The following is a 20,978-nucleotide window of genomic DNA, read 5'->3' as shown; positions in this document are numbered from 1 at the left end:
GCTAAGAACTCCAGATTCGCCATCCAGGCGCGGAGAGCGCTATGGCTTAAATCCTGGTCAGCTGACGTGACTTCTAAATCTAAATTACTTAATATTCCTTTCAAGGGGCAGACCTTATTCGGGCCCGGCTTGAAAGAAATTATTGCTGACATTACTGGAGGTAAGGGTCATACCCTTCCTCAGGACAGGGCCAAATCAAAGGCCAAACAGTCTAATTTTCGTGCCTTTCGAAATTTCAAGGCAGGAGCAGCATCAACTTCCTCCGCTCCAAAACAGGAAGGAACTGTTGCTCGTTACAGACAGGCCTGGAAAACTAACCAGTCCTGGAACAAGGGCAAGCAGGCCAGAAAACCTACTACTGCCCCCAAGACAGCATGAAGGAACGGCCCCCTATCCGGAAACGGATCTAGTGGGGGGCAGACTTTCTCTCTTCGCCCAGGCGTGGGCAAGAGATGTCCAGGATCATGTCTCAGGGATATCTTCTGGACTTCAAAGCTTCTCCTCCTCGAGGGAGATTCCATCTATCATGGTTATCAGAAAACCAGATAAAGAAAGAGGCATTCCTACGCTGTGTACAAGACCTCCTAGTAATGGGGGTAATCCACCCGGTTCCGCCGACGGAATGAGGACAGGGATTTTACTCAAATCTGTTTGTGGTTCCCAAGAAAGAGGGAACCTTCAGACCAATCTTGGACCTAAAGATCTTAAACAAATTCCTAAGAGTTCCATCATTCAAAATGGAAACTATTCGAACCATCCTACCCATGATCCAAGAGGGTCAGTACATGACCACAGTGGACTTAAAGGATGCCTACCTTCACATACCGATTCACAAAGATCATTATCTGTACCTGAGATTTGGCTTTCTAGACAGACATTACCAGTTTGTAACTCTTCCCTTCGGGTTGGCTACGGCCCAGAGAATCTTTACAAAGGTTCTGGGCTCACTTCTGGCGGTTCTAAGACCGCGAGGCATAGCGGTGGCTCCGTATCTAGACGACATCCTGATACAGGCGTCAAGCTTTCAAATGGCCAAGTCTCATACAGAGATAGTTCTGGCATTTCTGAGGTCGCATGGGTGGAAAGTGAACGTGGAAAAGAGTTCTCTATCACCACTCACAAGAGTCTCCTTCCTAGGGACTCTTATAGATTCTGTAGAGATGAAAATTTACCTGACGGAGTCCAGGTTATCAAAACTTCTAAATGCTTGCCGTGTGCTTCATTCCATTTCACGCCCGTCAGTGGCTCAGTGCATGGAAGTAATCGGCTTAATGGTAGCGGCAATGGACATAGTGCCATTTGCGCGCCTGCATCTCAGACCGCTGCAATTATGCATGCTAAGTCAGTGGAATGGGGATTGCTCAGATTTGTCCCCTCTACTAAATCTGGATCAGGAGACCAGAGATTCTCTTCTCTGGTGGCTTTCTCGGGTCCATCTGTCCAAGGGCATGACCTTTCGCAGGCCAGAATGGACGATTGTAACAACAGATGCCAGCCTTCTAGGTTGGGGCGCAGTCTGGAACTCCCTGAAGGCTCAGGGATCGTGGACCCAGGAGGAGAAACTCCTCCCAATAAATATTCTGGAATTAAGAGCAATATTCAATGCTCTTCTAGCTTGGCCTCAGTTAGCAACACTGAGGTTCATCAGATTTCAGTCGGACAACATCACGACTGTGGCTTACATCAACCATCAAGGGGGAACCAGGAGTTCCCTAGCGATGTTAGAAGTCTCAAAGATAATTCGCTGGGCAGAGTCTCACTTTTGCCACCTGTCAGCGATTCACATCCCAGGCGTGGAGAACTGGGAGGAGGACTTTCTAAGTCGCCAGACTTTTCATCCGGGGGAGTGGGAACTTCATCCGGAGGTGTTCGCTCAACTGATTCATCGTTGGGGCAAACCAGAACTGGATCTCATGGCGTCTCGCCAGAACGCCAAGCTTCCTCATTACGGATCCAGGTCCAGGGACCCGGGAGCGGTGCTGATAGATGCTCTAGCAGCCCCTTGGGTTTTCAACATGGCTTATGTGTTTCCACCGTTTCCGCTGCTGCCTCGACTGATTGCCAAGATCAAACAGGAGAGAGCGTCGGTGATTCTGATAGCGCCTGCATGGCCACGCAGGACCTGGTATGCAGACCTAGTGGACATGTCGTCCTGTCCACCATGGTCTCTGCCCCTGAGGCAGGACCTTCTAATACAAGGTCCTTTCAACCATCCAAATCTAATTTCTCTGAGGCTGACTGCATGGAGATTGAACGCTTGATCCTATCAAAGCGTGGCTTCTCAGAGTCAGTTATTGATACCTTAATACAGGCACGGAAGCCTGTTACCAGAAAAATCTACCATAAGATATGGCGTAAATACTTATATTGGTGCGAATCCAAGAGTTACTCATGGAGTAAGGTTAGGATTCCTAGGATATTGTCCTTTCTACAAGAGGGTTTGGAAAAGGGCTTATCTGCTAGTTCATTAAAGGGACAGATTTCTGCTCTGTCTATTCTTTTGCACAAGCGTCTGGCAGAAGTTCCAGACGTCCAGACATTTTGTCAGGCTTTGGCTAGGATTAAGCCTGTGTTTAAAACTGTTGCTCCTCGTTCCTTCCGTTTAAGTTCCTGCCTTGTCCCTCCCATCATCCGTGTACTTTAGCTTTGGTATTGGTATCCCACAAGTAATGGATGATCCGTGGACTGGATACACTTAACAAGAGAAAACATAATTTATGCTTACCTGATAAATTTATTTCTCTTGTAGTGTATCCAGTCCACGGCCCGCCCTGTCTTTTTAAGGCAGATCTAAATTTTAATTAAAAACTCCAGTCACCACTGCACCCTATGGTTTCTCCTTTCTTGTTTTGTTTCGGTCGAATGACTGGATATGACATGTAGGGGAGGTGCTATATAGCAGCTCTGCTGTGGGTGATCCTCTTGCAACTTCCTGTTGGGAAGGGAATATATCCCACAAGTAATGGATGATCCGTGGACTGGATACCCTACAAGAGAAATAAATTTATCAGGTAAGTATAAATTATGTTTTTCTCCAGGATGGACTGGAGAAGGGTTTATCTGCTAGTTCCCTGAAGGGACAGATATCGGCCCTGTCGGTGTTACTGCACAAAGGATTGGCTGAGCTTCCGTATGTGCAGTCCTTTGTTAAGGTTCTGGCTAAGATCAGACCTATGTTTAGATCTGGGGCTCCGCCTTGGAGCCTCAATCTTATTCTTAGTATTTTGCAGCAGGCTCTGTTTGAGCCTATGCATACTGTTGACATTAAATTGTTATCTTGGAAGCTTCTTTTTTTTGTTGGCTATTGCCTCTGAGATTTCTGCTTTGCAATGTGACCCCCCCTTATGTGGTTTTTCATGCTGATAAGGCGGTTTTACGTACTAAACTAGGGTTCCTCCCTAAGGTGGTGTCGAATTGTAACATTAATCAAGAAATTGTTGTTCCTTCCTTGTGTCCTAATCCTTCTTCAGCAAAGGAACGTTTGCTTCACAATCTAGATGTGGTTCGTGCCTTGAAGTTCTATCTTCAGGCTACTAAGGAATTTAGACAATCTTCCTATTTGCTTAGCTTATGAGACAGCGGGATTACAGCCTCCTGAGAGGATAACGGCTCACTCCACTAGAGCAGTAGCATCCTCTTGGGCTTTTAAGAACAAAGCCTCAATGGATCAGATTTGTAAGGCGGCTACCTGGTCCTCCTTACACACTTTTTTTTTTAAAAATTTTACAAGTTTGATGTGTTTGGTTCAGCTGAAGCAGCTTTCAGGAGAAAAGTTTTGCAGGCTGTGGTGCCCTCAGAATAGGGTCCTCCTCCTTTTTCTGTTCCCTCCCGTTATTCATTCAGTGTCCTCTGGATCTTCGGTATAGTTTTCCCAACAATAAGGAATGAAGTTGTGGACTCTCGCTGCCTTATGGAAGGAAAACATAATTTATGCTTACCAGATAAATTCCTTTCCTTCCTGGCAGGCAGAGTCCATGACCCCGCCCGTAATTTGTTTTGATGGGAGGCTCCATTTTCTATATTTTTGTTTTGGCACCTTTATACCCTGATGTTTCTCCTACTTTTCTTTGTTCCCTTGGCAGAATGACTGGGGGATAGGGGAAGTGGGAGGGATATTTAAACCTTTGGCTGGGGTGTCTTTGCCTCCTCCTGGTGGCCAGGTGTTGTATTTCCCAACAGTAAAGAATGAAGTTGTGGACTCTCCCTGCCAGGAAGGAAAGGAATTTATCTGGTAAGCATAAATTATGTTTTTTTCTCAGTTTTCTTGGCATCTTTTGTTGAAAAACAGGGACATAAGCTCAGGAGTATGCACGTATCTGGAGCATTATATGGAAACAGTTTTGCAAGAATGTTATCCATTTGCAAGAACACTAGATGGCAGCACTATTTCCTGCCATGTAGTACTCCAGACACCTACCTAGGTATCTCTTCAACATAGGATACCATGAGGACAAAGCAAATTTGATAATAGAAGCAAATTGGAAACTTTTTAAAAATTGTATGCTCTGTATCACAACATATTTATTTGGGGGGTTTTTCATATCTGTTTAAATGTTCTCACTAATCCAAATGTTCTGCTTTGTATATAACTTTTCAATGTAAGGTATACAGGGAACTAAACGTTTGGTAAAGATAAATAATGACCCGTCAGTTCTAAAAAAACATTCCTTTTGTCTGGGTTCAAAATTCTAATTGTGCTATTGAGTTCATTAGTTCTGTAGTCCTCAGGATTTGCATGATGATTCATGTGTCTTTTTATGGAGTTGTCTCTCAATATTAATAAAAAGCTGATTCCATCATTGTTTATATGATATGTTTGCATAGCGGATATAGTTTTTGTACGTATACATTAAACACGTTGAGATTATTATATAAATTAATTATACATTGTAACAGAACTTTGCACTATACTTTAATTTTATTATTTATTTGCTCCCATTTCCCTGTAATGTATGTCCTAAATCTGTGGGCTTTTCAATTAATTTTTATAAGTGGAAATGTAGACCCTGCTATAAGTTACTTGTACCACTTTCTAGTGACCCATTTGAAACTCCCTGATTGGCCTCAGCAGATAATTACACCAAGGTTACATCTTTGCTGTATATATACTAAAAGATTACACATTTTTTTGCTTTGAATACCTCATTCTATCAGCATTTATTTAGTGTCTCAGGTCCCTTTAAGAGTGGTGTTTTTGAAACGGGTTTCTGCTGTTACAAGGAGCACTTGAAATACCTAAGACTTGTTTGCTGTATTATATCTGCGTTCAGAATGCCCTTTCTCATGTATTGTATTCGATTCCTACAGTGTCCAGAGTTAACACTTAACTGTTCTTAGTGTCTCTTTTTTTAGAGAATATAGGGTTAATGTCTAGTCCATTAATAAGCTGCCTTTCCATTTTAAGAGGAAGGGAAAAAGTACCATAAAAGTAATTATAATGTTCTGAAAGCTGCTAGAGTTACTGTATGTTCTTCCTGTGTCCACAGGGGGTCTGGGAGGGGAGGCAGCAAGAGAAGGCCGAGGTTTGGAAGACTGTAACAGCGTGACCAGTCAGGAAGACAGGATTGAGGAAGAGGAGCTGGAGGACGAGTCAATTTACACCTGTGATAACTGCCAGCAGGACTTTGATTCCTTGGCCGAGCTCACGGACCACCGGACCCAGCACTGCCTCGGAGGTAATCCCAAACTAACTTTGCAGGTCTGACAGGTGGTTAGCCCAGTAATTGGACAATGCAGCAGCTGGGTGTCTTAAGCGAGAATAAAGAATTAATCATGTCATTTCTTATAGTTAATGTCATTTTTATTACTAAGCCTTACGTACCTTGTGCACGTTCAGCACCTCACTCCTAGCAACCTCCATTTTAACTCTTTTTAGCCCAAGAAGGGATTCTTCTATGCTGAATCCCAATGTTCCGTCCCTTCATTTATTAACTGTACATTTTTCTTTCCTAATGTTTCTCACAATGTTTGTCTGACACCACTGATTATTCTACTTTAGTATTATAAACATATTTATTGGCATCATTTCTCCTTATTGTGTTTTTAAACCTTCATTCTGTGTAGACTGTGATCACACTAATATTTCAAGTAGCATTTTATTTGTCTTTCAACATGCTGTGAATGTGTGAATTGATAGGGCTCTCTTTTCTGCTCATTCTAAAGTAACTGAGCATTCTGTGACTGAACGAAAGCCTCTCTGAGAAAAAAACTTAATGGGTGTGACTGCTACAGGGCACAAAAAGCAACACAAAAAAATACAACAAAAATACACAAAAGAGATACAACAAATGGCTGCATTTGACATTTAAAGAGTATTAAACACTTAGAGGTTTTAATATTAATTGTTTGATTTAAGGGATACAAAACCCAATTTTGTTTCTTTCATGATTAATTTTAAGCAAGTTTCTAATTTACTCCTATTATCAAATTTTCTTTGTTATCATGGTATCTTTATTTGAAAAAGCAAATAAATGTAGCCACCGATCAGCAAGCACTACCCAGGTTCTGAACCAAAAATGGGTGGGCTCCTAAGCTTACATTCCTGCTTTAAAAAAAATAAATATACCAAGACAATTTAAGAAAAAATGATAATGGGAGTAAATTTGAAAGTTGCTTAAAGGGTCAGAAAAGTGTGTTTATAAAAAATATTATTTCGTTTGTGAACTGCATTTTTAATATTTTGAGAATGCAAATTATAACCGTTACCTTATTTTTTTCGATTTTGAAGCAGCCGCTTCATGCTTCGGTCTAGCAATAGCTGACTGCCCCGTGAGCAAGCAACTGAAATGGGTCCAAGCAATCGACCAATCGTAGCTTTTAATCTAATTAGTGTAATGAATATTCAATATGGCAATGCGCGATCCTGTTTGCATGCGCAGTAGTGTCACTACAGTAACACGCATGTGCTTCCTAACGCTGCAGGGCTAAACACGTACTCGCGCGCCAAGAGAAAAGATCATGTGACCACTATAGAGACACAGAAAAATACTCCTCCTACTGAAATCCTTTCTAACGAAATGAATCATGGGATTGAATATAGTGATGCACGCTCACGAGGGCTATATGTAGAGCCATCCCTGAATATTTTTGCATAATGAGGTAAATGGAAGGAGTGCAAAATAAGCAATTTATATATTGATATTTTGACATTAAAACAAAAAAATTTATTTGTAACAGATTATGAAAAAACAGTTTATTATATGTTTGTATAGTTTTTTTGTTTTTTTAAGGTTTACTGTCTCTTTAAAATGGTATGCTCTATCTGAATCATGAAAGAAAACAAATTCGGTTTCATAAGTGAAGTGAACTAAACTTTCATGCCCTTTTCCTGTTGTTAAGCTGAAAAAAAATGTTGGCCTTCAGATTCTCCTGACTTTCTTTAAAGCCGTGGTCACTTCCATATTGAAACCTAGGATTTATCATGTCTTCTGCTGAGGTCAATTAAAGACGATAAATGGGCAAATTTATCATCCCTGCAGGCGGATAGGTTCGCAAGTAGTGAATCTGTCCGCCTGCAATCACCACTTGTGCTAGAGCAGGGCATGTCAATCACCCCAAACGAGTGAGTGTCGAGGGGTGATTGATCTCACCACTTCTGAGGTGGGAGAGAGGAAAAAAGAAGCAGTAATGCAAACCTGCTCCACATGCCAGAAAGGCTTGATAAATTTACCCCATATTGTGCAAATAATGGCTGTTTGGTGATTGTGTGTAACATACCAATATGTTCATGTCAGGTTTATACAGTGTTGTCCCAGGGTTATAGTACAGACCCAAGTAACGGGCAGGTAACAAGCGCAGCTTCCAGGCTTTAGTCACCTGCTTCTCGTATCAGTACACGTGTTGCTTGACGAGGGATGTTGTCATTTTTAAAATCAAATACAGATTCAATCTTTCCATGTTCAGACGCAAAATATTTTAGTTTAGAGGACAAGAGGACCCCAGATATGGTGCTTTCAAGGGCAAAATGTGGCCCCTATGCTTTAAGGTGGTTAATACCATAATCCATTTTAAAGAGAATGTAACTCCATTCATTGGAACAGATCTGTTTTAAAATGTAGAAATTAAATATATGTGTGACAAAGGAATCACATGAGCCATATACTGTAGTTTGGTGACATTTTATTCCTAGAACAATTGCATTTGTCTTTTAAAATATATGTCTGTGTTTGTGCTTTGTTATTCTATAGCCTTTGTTTAGGATATATAGGTTATATATTTGCTAGTCAATTTGACTTGTATTTTCCATTTTTAACTACCCTGCCAATTGCATTTTAAATCCTCGGTTACTGAGAAATGATTTTCAGTTCCAGTTGAGGGTTTGGTCATGTCTTCTCTGTGTTTGTGAAGGGGTTAACCTTCTATAACCTTTCTTTTCTGGACACTTTGTCCTTTTGATATACACGCCATCATTCCAAATGCATTTTTCCATTTTTAAAAAAAACCAGGGGCCTTGATCCACAGATGTGACTGCACATTTTTGACGACCTTCTAATGTTACACTTTATTTCCCTTGCGCCCAGAGTAGACAGTGATACGAATGACTTTGTGCTTGTGTTTTCTGTTACCGGATTTATTTTCTTCTTCTTTTGCAGATGTCTAAGTGATATTATGATATTGGATGTTTACTGTAAAGAGCTAAATCCATTTCTTTTTCCTGATTTTGTTTTTCTGAGCACGGAATCTGTTGTGATGCTCTCACAAACAATCTCTTAATTATTTTTGCTGGTTTTCTAATTAGAATGTAGAAATCTTTATATGTACATGACATAGGACTGGGTTAGAAAAATCTTAGAAGTCTGAACTAATAGTTTATTTTTTCGGATCAATGACTTAGAGACATGAAATGCTTATTTTTGTGTTAAAAAATAAAATAATAATAATATATACATACACACAAACCAACGCACACAAATATATATATATATATATATATATATATATATATATATATATATATATATAATAAAAATGTGCCTTTCCCATACTCCATAGAGAGGCCAAAAAGAGAATCTGTAACTTTTCTCCAACATAGGTGTGTCCGGTCCACGGCGTCATCCTTACTTGTGGGATATTCTCTTCCCCAACAGGAAATGGCAAAGAGCCCAGCAAAGCTGGTCACATGATCCCTCCTAGGCTCCGCCTACCCCAGTCATTCTCTTTGCCGTTGTACAGGCAACATCTCCACGGAGATGGCTTAGAGTTTTTTAGTGTTTAACTGTAGTTTTTTTTAGCTGTGGGGCATTCCAGACATGGATCTGATGGCCTCTCGTCAGAACTTCAAAGTTCCTTGCTACGGGTCCAGATCCAGGGATCCCAAGGCGGCTCTAGTGGATGCACTAGTAGCACCTTGGACCTTCAAACTAGCTTATGTGTTCCCGCCGTTTCCTCTCATCCCCAGGCTGGTAGCCAGGATCAATCAGGAGAGGGCGTCGGTGATCTTGATAGCTCCTGCGTGGCCACGCAGGACTTGGTATGCAGATCTGGTGAATATGTCATCGGCTCCACCTTGGAAGCTACCTTTGAGACGAGACCTTCTTGTTCAGGGTCCGTTCGAACATCCGAATCTGGTTTCACTCCAGCTGACTGCTTGGAGATTGAACGCTTGATTTTATCGAAGCGAGGGTTCTCAGATTCTGTTATTGATACTCTTGTTCAGGCCAGAAAGCCTGTAACTAGAAAGATTTACCACAAAATTTGGAAAAAATATATCTGTTGGTGTGAATCTAAAGGATTCTCTTGGGACAAGGTTAAGATTCCTAGGATTCTATCCTTCCTTCAAGAAGGATTGGAAAAAGGATTATCTGCAAGTTCCCTGAAGGGACAGATTTCTGCCTTGTCGGTGTTACTTCACAAAAAACTGGCTGCTGTGCCAGATGTTCAAGCCTTTGTTCAGGCTCTGGTTAGAATTAAGCCTGTTTACAAACCTTTGACTCCTCCTTGGAGTCTCAATTTAGTTCTTTCAGTTCTTCAGGGGGTTCCGTTTGAACCCTTGCATTCCGTTGATATTAAGTTATTATCTTGGAAGGTTTTGTTTTTAGTTGCAATTTCTTCTGCTAGAAGAGTTTCAGAATTATCTGCTCTGCAGTGTTCTCCTCCTTATCTGGTGTTCCATGCAGATAAGGTGGTTTTACGTACTAAACCTGGTTTTCTTCCAAAAGTTGTTTCTAACAAAAACATTAACCAGGAGATTATCGTACCTTCTCTGTGTCCGAAACCAGTTTCAAAGAAGGAACGTTTGTTGCACAATTTGGATGTTGTTCGCGCTCTAAAATTCTATTTAGATGCTACAAAGGATTTTAGACAAACATCTTCCTTGTTTGTTGTTTATTCTGGTAAAAGGAGAGGTCAAAAAGCAACTTCTACCTCTCTCTCTTTTTGGATTAAAAGCATCATCAGATTGGCTTACGAGACTGCCGGACGGCAGCCTCCCGAAAGAATCACAGCTCATTCCACTAGGGCTGTGGCTTCCACATGGGCCTTCAAGAACGAGGCTTCTGTTGATCAGATATGTAGGGCAGCGACTTGGTCTTCACTGCACACTTTTACCAAATTTTACAAGTTTGATACTTTTGCTTCTTCTGAGGCTATTTTTGGGAGAAAGGTTTTGCAAGCCGTGGTGCCTTCCATTTAGGTGACCTGATTGCTCCCTCCCTTCATCCGTGTCCTAAAGCTTTGGTATTGGTTCCCACAAGTAAGGATGACGCCGTGGACCGGACACACCTATGTTGGAGAAAACAGAATTTATGTTTACCTGATAAATTACTTTCTCCAACGGTGTGTCCGGGCCACGGCCCGCCCTGGTTTTTTTAATCAGGTCTGATAATTTATTTTCTTTAACTACAGTCACCACGGTACCATATGGTTTCTCCTATGCAAATATTCCTCCTTAACGTCGGTCGAATGACTGGGGTAGGCGGAGCCTAGGAGGGATCATGTGACCAGCTTTGCTGGGCTCTTTGCCATTTCCTGTTGGGGAAGAGAATATCCCACAAGTAAGGATGACGCCGTGGACCGGACACACCGTTGGAGAAAGTAATTTATCAGGTAAACATAAATTCTGTTTTTCTTTTCTTCTGCAAATCAATAGCTGGTTTAGACATTTTGCGGCATTTTGGAGAAAACCTAGGTTACAGAATTTGCTTTTTGGCCTATAGGGAATGTTGGACAAGCACTGTTGTTACACAAAAGCATGAGGTAGTTTGTGTTATCTAAAACTAAGAAAATGGAACACTTTAATAGTGTGTAGTAAAATGGTCCCCAAACAAATATAAAATTATCAGTAGAGACCTATTTAGCGTAAAATTTCTGATTTCCATACACATATTAAATCCCCAAGGAAATACAGTTTTTTTTGTTTTAAATCACCATGTTGTCAAACAAAGATAGTCGAAGGGAAAAGCAATTGAAAAATTCAAAGGTTAAACTGATATTCACATAAGTTTGAGTAAAACATTAATGTGATGTATTGTTACCACTGGAATGATGCTGCCGTTGCAGTGATTTTATAGCCCCAACACAAGCTTGAGCCTTGATACTGCGCAAGTGGTTCAGCTGAAGTTTACCAAGTAAAATGACCCAAGAGGGCGACCTTTTTTTGCACACCGCAAACGTAGCGGAGGCTGAGCTGCCATTTAACTACTGGCCCAAGACTGCCTCCAGATCGATAGCGGGAATAATTGTGCTGATAATCCGAAAAACAGCATTGAAATAAAATTGAGCTAATGGCTTCCAATGGGATACTAAGAACAGGTGAATCCTGCAGCATCCAGGCTTTGTCAGCCTGTTAATGCGTCCTCTAAAGGATCACAAAATATACCCACTTCATGCTGTCTATTAGCTATCTCGTACCGAGGCACAAACCTTGTAATAAGTCAGCGATCATATCACAGTCCTCAAACTGTCTGTGCTTCTCTTCTGGGTTCCAGCTTTTATTTTTTTTTAAAAGAAAACCCTGAAAAGATGACCAGTATCATACGTTTATCCCTGTTTTCTTTTACGTAATTATGGCACGCAATACTGAATACTTGGTAATATTCAGCACAAATTCTGTCAGCACAAATCAAAATTCATACCCAAAAAATAGCATTACAACGTTTTCATCCTGTTTTAGATATGTATGCTATTAAATATGTTTTGTGTGGTGACACAGGGTAATTTGTGTCGCAGGGTGTGCGATTAGTTGAGAGATATGAATGCATGGTTAAAAAAAAAAAAATCTGGTCACTCACTACAAGAACAAATAAACGCACAGTTTTATCGAATGCACCAAAGCTGTGTATGTAAATATGACTAATTTTAGGAGCGGAAAATACTAGTACAGTGTATATAGCACATTTAAACCTTTGCCTGTCAGTGAGACCTCCAACGCACTGCAGGAATGCATCAAAGCCGTTTAAGCAGACAGGAGGTTTGAGACCCACATTATCTATCATACAAATGAAAGATATTAAAGGGAAATAAAACACATCATTGTTCTTTCATGATACAGGTAGAGCTTGACATTTTAAACCACTTTCTAATTTTCTTCGATTATCAAATTTTCTTCTCTTGGTATCTTTATTTTTTCAAAAAGCAGGGACGTAAGCTCAGCAAAGGCAGCAGTATTGCAAAAATTGTATCCATTTGCAAGAGTACTAGATGGCTGCACTTTTGTTCCTGCGATATACCACTCCAGACACCATGAGAACAAAGCCAATTTTAAAAAAAATATATAGAGAGCATTCAGTTTTAAACAAGCTTACAATTTACTTCTGTCTGAATCTGAAAATAAATGTTTTAGGGTTCATATCCCTTTAAACCTAGCCATGTGTTTTGGCATTTGAAACTGCAGTTATTACTTCCAATAGACCAAGTGACATGCAGAATTTGCATTAATTATAGTGTTGTCTGAGTTCTTAAATGACCCTTGTCCGGTGTGTAGCTCCACATTTCTCTTTTTTTCTCTCCCCTGAGTTTTTGTCAGTTTCTTCTTTTGGTCAATGCTGATATACCCCCATCTTCAAGCTACTAGAGTACATTTTCTTTGCTGAGCTGTGATGTTGACTGGCCCCCCTTGGAGTCTCTGATAGTGGAGGTGTGGCCGTCCTGCTAATCATGGCTCTTAAACGGTGACAGAGTCTTCCACAGCAGAAGCAATAACACGTCTCTGGTACCGAGAGCCTGGGTGATAATAGGGTGAGTTTCAAGCCTCTGCTGGCTCTAATAATTGGGCTGATCTCCCCTTGACCCTCAACACACAGAAAGTGTATTCATACGTTCAAAAACATGTCTAGGATTTAAATATTACAGCAAACAAAGAACAGGTGTGGAGTAACAACATACCTTTATCCTATGGCTGCCCTAAGTATATAGGTAATATTGTTTAGGTTTTTACACAAGAACATGTTTTACGTCACATATGGAAGACATTTTTGCTGGGAAATTATACAGTTAATAATAAAAACATCATCTGTTCTAAAGTAGATCAGAGTGTTTAGTCCAGGTGGCCTTCCTTTAAAGGGACAATTTTTAATTACACCGTGACAGTGTTTCCCACAGCAGAATCGGCAGAAGCAATAACCTGCCCCTGGTGCAAAAACCCCCCAAAACAAATAAAAATAATACAGTTAAGAATAAAGGGACATTGTACTCTTAACATTTTGTCCCCTTTAATGTGTTCCCAATAGTCAATTTTACCCCTTGAAGTGTATTTAACTGTTTACAAACGGCTCCTTTATTTTGTTATTTGAAATAGCTGTTTTTGCATCTATACTGAAAATGAATGACCAACATATTCTCTGTAGACAATAGCACTAATTAATCTCCCGGTGAGGTGGGGGTAGGAGAAAGATTGAACTGAACTTACTGTTTGTGCTCATTGAATCCCCTCCCAGCCATTATTATAATTTCAATACCTGTGTGTTTAGACATAGATAACATTAGCAGGTCTGCTTTGCCTGTAGACTCAGTACATTTTTATGGGCATGTCTTTGAGATGAACAGGTAGGGCATGCTTTCAGAGCTTGTCGCAGACCCCCCTGCACTCAACCCCAAATCCTTGATGGTCCAGTGTATTCCTGGAGAAATCTGGTTTGCAGGCACTAATAACAGGTCATCACTAATAAAGCCGAAAGAACTCAGAGAAACGTACGTTGGAGAACTTGCCTTGATACATTAAAGAACTATTACGTCAGAAGGCAGGACTTTTGTGGGTGGTCCTAATGTTCGGCACCACGATTATGGATAGACGCAGAGTTTAGTTGGCGTTCTTTTTACACATAGTGCCGTAACTTTTGTGGACTTGTCACTTATTGCCTTCATTGTTAAATGTTCTGTATCTTTGCTTTTAGATTGTTTTAATAAATATTTTTATTGGATCCGGTCACCATCCTTCCTGTTATTCCAGGAGTTTTAAAATCCATGCTGGTAAACTGAAAGCCCATATCAAAATTAGGATTTTCTCATACTAACAGAACTTCACTATTGCCGTTTCTGTTTTATCCCAAGGTTATTTACAGCCCTTCCTGAGGAGATTTCAAACATCTTGGACTATAAACTTTGTTATAATTGGGACATTTGAACACATATCAACTATATACACAATATTCTTTATTCCTTCTACATATTGTGCACTGATTGGTTAATATGTTCAAGAGCTTCTTCATATTGTTCCCTAATTGACTAATGCAAAGATGATAAAATAAACGCAACCCAAGGCTTTTCAGGAGCAGTGTCCTGGGCCTGCAAAACAAAGCAAAAGTATGCTAACATAATGACAAGTTTAAAGGGACATGAAACCCAATTTATTTGTTTCACAATTCAGATAGAACATGCAATTTTAAACAACTTTTCAATTTACATTAAATGTGCTTTATTCTCTTGGTATCCTTGCTGAAGGAGCAGCGCATTAGTGGGAGCTAGCTAAACATATCTAGTCAGCCAATGACAAGAGACAATTGTATGTAGCCAACAATCACAAGGATGTTCCCACTAGTGTAGTATATGTACAGTATATATTATTTTCAACAAAGGACACCAAGAGAATAAATGTAAATTTGACAATAGAAGTGAATTTAAAAGTGTCTTAAAATTACATGCTCTTTCGGAATCATGCAAGTTTAATTTTGGCTTTCCCATCCCTTTAAAGGGACATGAAACCCAGATTTCTTTTACTTTAATGATTCAGATAGAGAATACAATTTTAAATAACTTTCCAGTTTACTTCTATTACCTAATTTTCTTCATTCTTTAGGTATCCTTCGTTGAAGAAATAGCAATGCAGATGGGTGATCCAGTAACATGAGGCATCTATGTGCAGCCACCAATCAGCAGCTACTGAGCCTATTTAGACATGCTTTTCAACAAAGAATATCAAGAGAATGAAGCAGATTAGATAATAGTCAGTTGTAAATGTGTTTAAACTGTATGAATCATGAAAAAAAAAGTTTCATCTCTCTTTTAAACATTTGTAAAAAATATTTTGTGTGCTGACTGTTTTCTATATAGTTTATATACTACGCATTTATAAAAATACTTTAATATTATTTTAAGAGCTTTAGACCGTTATCACCGCCCTAGTCTTGTCTGTTTTTTTTTTTGCGTTACTAAACCCAATACAGTGTGCAATGCAAGATTTCAAGCACATGGTTCCATGAATCAGATTATATGTTATTCTCTACGTTTGGAATTGTAATTCAGCTTTGCCTGCGTATCATTCCTTCTTTTATGCAGCAGCCTAGGTTACCGTGTCATTTTGTGTTGTATGCAGGAGATTTAGTTAGTGCGTCATGCTTTGTTCTTTATAGCTCTGAGTGTCATTCCTCATTCAGCTACGTGTTGGGCTCGGTTAAGAGGGTTCTAGTTATCAGTGTCAAAAGCTCCACTTTACATATATTCCAGAAGGAAATCTGCTCTTTATCAGGTTCTCTGCCCCTGTCTGGCTACATCAACATACCCAGCAGCTAGTATTTAACACTGCATATACACCATAATATTACATAGACAAGGAAGGTGCCAAGACTTACAACCCTTGGGCTCTCTCGTTCAACCCTTCCTCCTTGATGAGAAATGTCATATTCTGTCCTGATTTATATTCATAACAACAAATGCCCTTTCACAAATATTTTGATTTTAAATTCTATAAACTCACAGTCCTAGTTCATTGTGTCTCAAATGGGACATATTTTATTTTATTTATATATATATATATATATATATATATATATATATATATATATATATATATATATATATATATATATATATATATATAATGATTTTATTTTAAAAATATTTATATTTTGTGTTCATGTTTACATTCCATGTGAAGGGTAGCTCATGGGTATTTTTAACTCAAAAACGTAGAATTGCGCTATACTAGTTAGTCCCAATTTTAAGTGTTATTTTAAGTGTTCTAGTTCCTATTAATTTATTAAGTGATTAAATAATATTGTTCTGTTAATTTGAAAAAAAATAAACTTTATTAAAACTGTATTTTATATGTGCAACTTTCTTTGACATTTGTCGCTAATCGTTACACATGCAAAAATACATTAGTTATTAGTTTAACAAGCAAATAAGGAAACTGAAAAATTTTGCCTCATGTTTATTCATTTCCAAAACAAAAAGAATAACCTAATAAGTATTTTGTTTTTTTATTTCTAATAGGTAGAGAAACATAATGAAGAAAATCAACAAATGTTGTTTGTTGAATTCCTTCCGGATATGAATGAATGTAGAATAGTTCTACTTCGTTAATTGTTAGTCAAACAAATAATAAAGTTTTGCACAAAATGTAGCAATTGTTTTTGTTCCCTGATAAATCAAAAAGTATCTTTGTAAAAAAAGCAAACAAGTCCATTTGTTTTCTGTGGTAGTTGTCTGTATCAGCCAGTGAGGTAGCACAAACATACACTTTCTTTTAGTTTCACTTTAAATTGAGACTGTTTCAACGTAAAAACTTTTTTTTGTCTCAAAAGGTTATGTACTGCTTTTTATATCTAAAATAGAAAAAAAGTGCTATATCCCTTTAAAGGGATACTAAACCCACATCATTCAGATAGAGCATGCAATTTTAAGCAACTTTCTAATTTACGCCTATTTTCAAAATGTCTTTGTACTCTTGCTATCTTTATTTGAAAAGCAGGAATGTAAAGCTTCGGTGCCCATTTTTGGTTCAGCACCTGGGTAGCGCTTGCTGATTGGTGCTGATTAGTGCAAATACATTTTAAAAATAATATAAATTTAAAGGGATTTAAAAATGTTTTTAAAAAATTCTGCCATGCATATTAAAGGACACTATTTAAATACATTAACATAGTTCTTTGTTGAAAAGGAAACAAGAATCCTAATTTTTTTTTCTTTCATGATTCAGACAGAGCATACAATTTTTAACAACTTTCCAATTTACATCTATTTGCTTCATTTTCTGGATATACTTTATTGAAGGAGCAGCAATGCACTACTGGGAGCTAGCTGACCACATCAAGTTAACTAATGATAAGATAAGTATATGTGCAGCTCCTGAGCCTACCTAGGTATTCTTTTCAACAAAGGATAACAAGAGAACTAAGCAAATTAGATACAAGAAGTAAATGGGAAAGTTGTTTAAGGTTATATGTTCTTGCTGAATCATGAAAATATTTGTGTTTCATTTTACGTTAAAATGGTTTGTTTTAAGTTTGAAACTAACAGGATGTGTGTATCTGAGAAAACCATTGGACTATTGTCGACTATGCAGAACTCAGTGCTTTATTGGTGGCCAGTAATATACTTCAAAAGCAAAAAAAAAAGGCACAGAAATCTAAATGATAAATACAGTTGTATGACGTCATTATGTTCTTGTCAAAGCTAAAGAAAAAAGTGTTTTTCTTATATTACAAGATGCACACAAGTTCTCATCCTGTTTTCCAACCTCTCTATTAGTGCACACTTGCTACATGGATAGGAATATTGCTCTTATAAGACAAGATTATTGAAAATCTCCTCCGTGGGCTAGAGAGAGAGATTTTTTACACAAATCCTTGTCTAAACGAGTAGAATGTACCCCTATAGTGTGTGTGTGTGTATACGTATGTGTCTGTGGCCCAAGATCCAGATCAAATCATTAGTGGGCTCTATTGTGGCCCCTAATCCTTATATCTAACAAGCTTCACTTTGATCTCTTTCACATCATGCATAGTAATAAGTAGTGCTTTTGAATGTCATATGCACTTCTGCTGACTGGTTCCTAGCATGTTAAGTATGGTGTGAGTCACTATTCTGAGATCCATAGAATGTTCTTAAAATACTGCTATAACATTTTTACCTTTCTTCGTTTATATGGCACCTTTAAATTGTGATAGGATGCTGCTAGCTGTGTTATGCCCACCCACAGCAGAGTTGTGCGCCTGTGTATACAGACACAGGTCTGCACTGATAATCCTGCTGGCTGACTTTGCAGCTCTGGTCCCTGCCAGTACCCATCTCTCAGGGTCATTATTGACAGAGACCATTAGCTGCCTAATGCGCTAGAAATTGGAAAGCAAATTTTTACTGCAGGATGTGAAAGGCTTTTGGTGTTGCAAAGATGCCCTACAATGCAGTTGTCTGCCACATGCTTGTTACCAGTTGGTGCAAGACTATATTATTGTGTGGAAAGATCTGTGTTCACCATGTCTGTTACTTTAATTATTGGCTATTTCCTTCTAAAGATCAAACTTCTATTCCATTTATGCTTAAAGGGACAATGTACTGTAACATTGTTGTCCCTTTAATTTGTTTCCAGTGGCTTGTTTTACCAGCTGCAGAGAGAAAATGTATGAAACATTGCATCTTTATGTTTATTTTTGTATATGAAATAGATTTTATGAAATATATGTTGCTCTTTGAAACCACAACCCATTAAAATGGATCAAACTTGCAGGAAATCCTTTTTCCCTCTGTTATCACTTTCTGTACACCAGCATGCTTCTTTATATTATCTCTGCCTGTATACCAAAGCCATATACTTAGCAAGAACAATTGAAAATTAACATTTTATTACAGATATTTCCTACCTCTCACTGAGAGTGTAATCTCTTCTTCTTGCTATGTTTACACAGCTTTTCATTAGCCTATGCTAAAGTATAGAAACTTTCAGTATAGGTAGGGAAATTGCCAATCAGCAGTTTCAAATGCCAATATAAAGGTAAATGACCTATTTGTAAACAATTGAATACACCCGAGCAGGTAAAATGGATCATTGGTAACAAATTAAATGGGAGAAAATTTAGGGTAAACTGTCCATGTAAAATATGCATGTTTTTCCAATAAATTGATCTTTAAGAGATATAAATGTAAACTCTGGTCTTATGCTGGGGCTATGCAGCCCTACATACTACAGAACAGTACAGTAGCTGCTTGTCCATATTTAGTATTGAAATGTAAGTTTTCATAATTCTTAAATGGCTTTGTCCCAGGCATTCTCAAACTCCTATATAGTATTTGTTCCTATAAACATACCCCCCGTGCTTGAAATCATGTCCCCTTGGTTTGGTATATTTCTTTTTTTGAAAGATACTTTAATTCTCTTTCCAAAAGTGTGAAATTAAAGAAAACACCAGCAATCGTATCTATTATCACTACACTTAAGGGATTTAGCAAACCAACATCCTCCTTCTGCATCTTATACCATTATAAAGACAAACTAGTATATTGTTTGCATTGGGGGGAAAATGTCACCAATATTCCACCTTGGAAGTCCATTCCAGTCCTCAGGAACTCTAATAGGCCACATTTTCATGATGTCTGAACTTGAGCACAGGTGAAATCAGTAACCATGATTACAAGCCTGCTGTCACCCATCAGCTGATTATTTTCCCTGTGCTCTAGTTCGGATATCATGAAATAAAGAGAAAAAAAGCAAATTTGAGCATAGAAATAATTTGGAAAGTTGTTTAAAATTCCATGCTCCAGAGGTGAGACCAAGTCATTGTTTTGCAAGTCACAGGTACGTCCCAAGTCTTTACATTTAACTCTTAAGACAAGTCCTGAGCCAACACAAGAAAGTCCCAAGTCAAGTTCAAAGTAAAGACAAGTCAAGTTGCAAGTCCTCAACTTTAAGCTTCAAGTGTTAAACAAGTGATTAGTGCTCTTTTCCTAATATAGGGCCAGATTACAAGTGGAGCGCTATTTAACGCTCCTACTCGAGTGCTAACTGCGCTAGAAGTAAGCTTTTTGTTATCTATCTATCTATCTATCTATCTATCTATCTATATATATATATATATATTTGTTATCTATCTATCTATCTATCTATCTATCTATCTATCTATCTATCTATCTATCTATCTATCTATCTATCTATCTATCTATCTACATATACAGGCAGTCTCCAGGTTACGAACAAGATAGGTTCTATGTAAGTTGGAACAGGCACTTTTTTTAGGTAAAACTCTAGCCAGACATTTTTTTAGTTTTGGATAGCATAGGGAAAAGTTTGTTTCGCTATCTGTGCCCCTGTTCAGAAAATATCACATCACTTTCTTTCCTTGTGACAATTGGATTTGGAGTATTTTGGGTTATCCTGGAAAGAAGGATTGTCGATAAAGCTCTATTTCTCCAACATTGGTGTGTCCGGTCCACGGCGTCATCCATTACTTGTGGGAATATTCTCTTCCCCAACAGGAAATGGCAAAGAGCACAGCAAAAGCTGTCCATATAGCCCCTCCTCAGGCTCCGCCCCCAGTCATTCTCTTTGCCGCTCTGAACAAGTAGCATCTCCACGGAGATGGTGAAGAGTATGTGGTGTTTAGTTGTAGTTTTTTATTCTGCTATCAAGAGTTTGTTATTTTAAAATAGTGCCGGTTTGTACTATTTACTCTAAAACAGAAAGGGATGAAGAGTTCTGTTTAAAAGAGGAGTATGATTTTAGCAGCAGTAACTAAAATCAATTGCTGTTCCCACGCAGGACTGTTGAAACCAGAGAACTTCAGTTGGGGGGAACAGTTTGCAGACTTTTCTGCTCAAGGTATGACTAGTCC

The 20,978-nt window shown here is 38.6% G+C and overlaps 1 protein-coding gene across 2 annotated transcripts in view; it reads left to right on the top strand.

Annotated features, from left to right (window-relative positions):
- The window catches only part of ZNF423 (zinc finger protein 423), a 465,949-nt gene that overhangs the window by 101,048 nt on the left and 343,923 nt on the right, over window positions 1–20,978 (top strand). For both annotated transcript variants that reach the window (XM_053699543.1, XM_053699542.1), the window contains exon 3: window positions 5,487–5,675. In XM_053699543.1, coding sequence (XP_053555518.1) covers window positions 5,487–5,675 — 189 coding nt within the window. The remainder of the gene's footprint in view (window positions 1–5,486; window positions 5,676–20,978) is intronic.

This window comes from Bombina bombina, chromosome 1 (genome assembly GCF_027579735.1).
Source record: "Bombina bombina isolate aBomBom1 chromosome 1, aBomBom1.pri, whole genome shotgun sequence".
NCBI classification, from domain to species: domain Eukaryota; kingdom Metazoa; phylum Chordata; class Amphibia; order Anura; family Bombinatoridae; genus Bombina; species Bombina bombina.
This window is presented reverse-complemented; position numbering and strand designations above follow the sequence as displayed.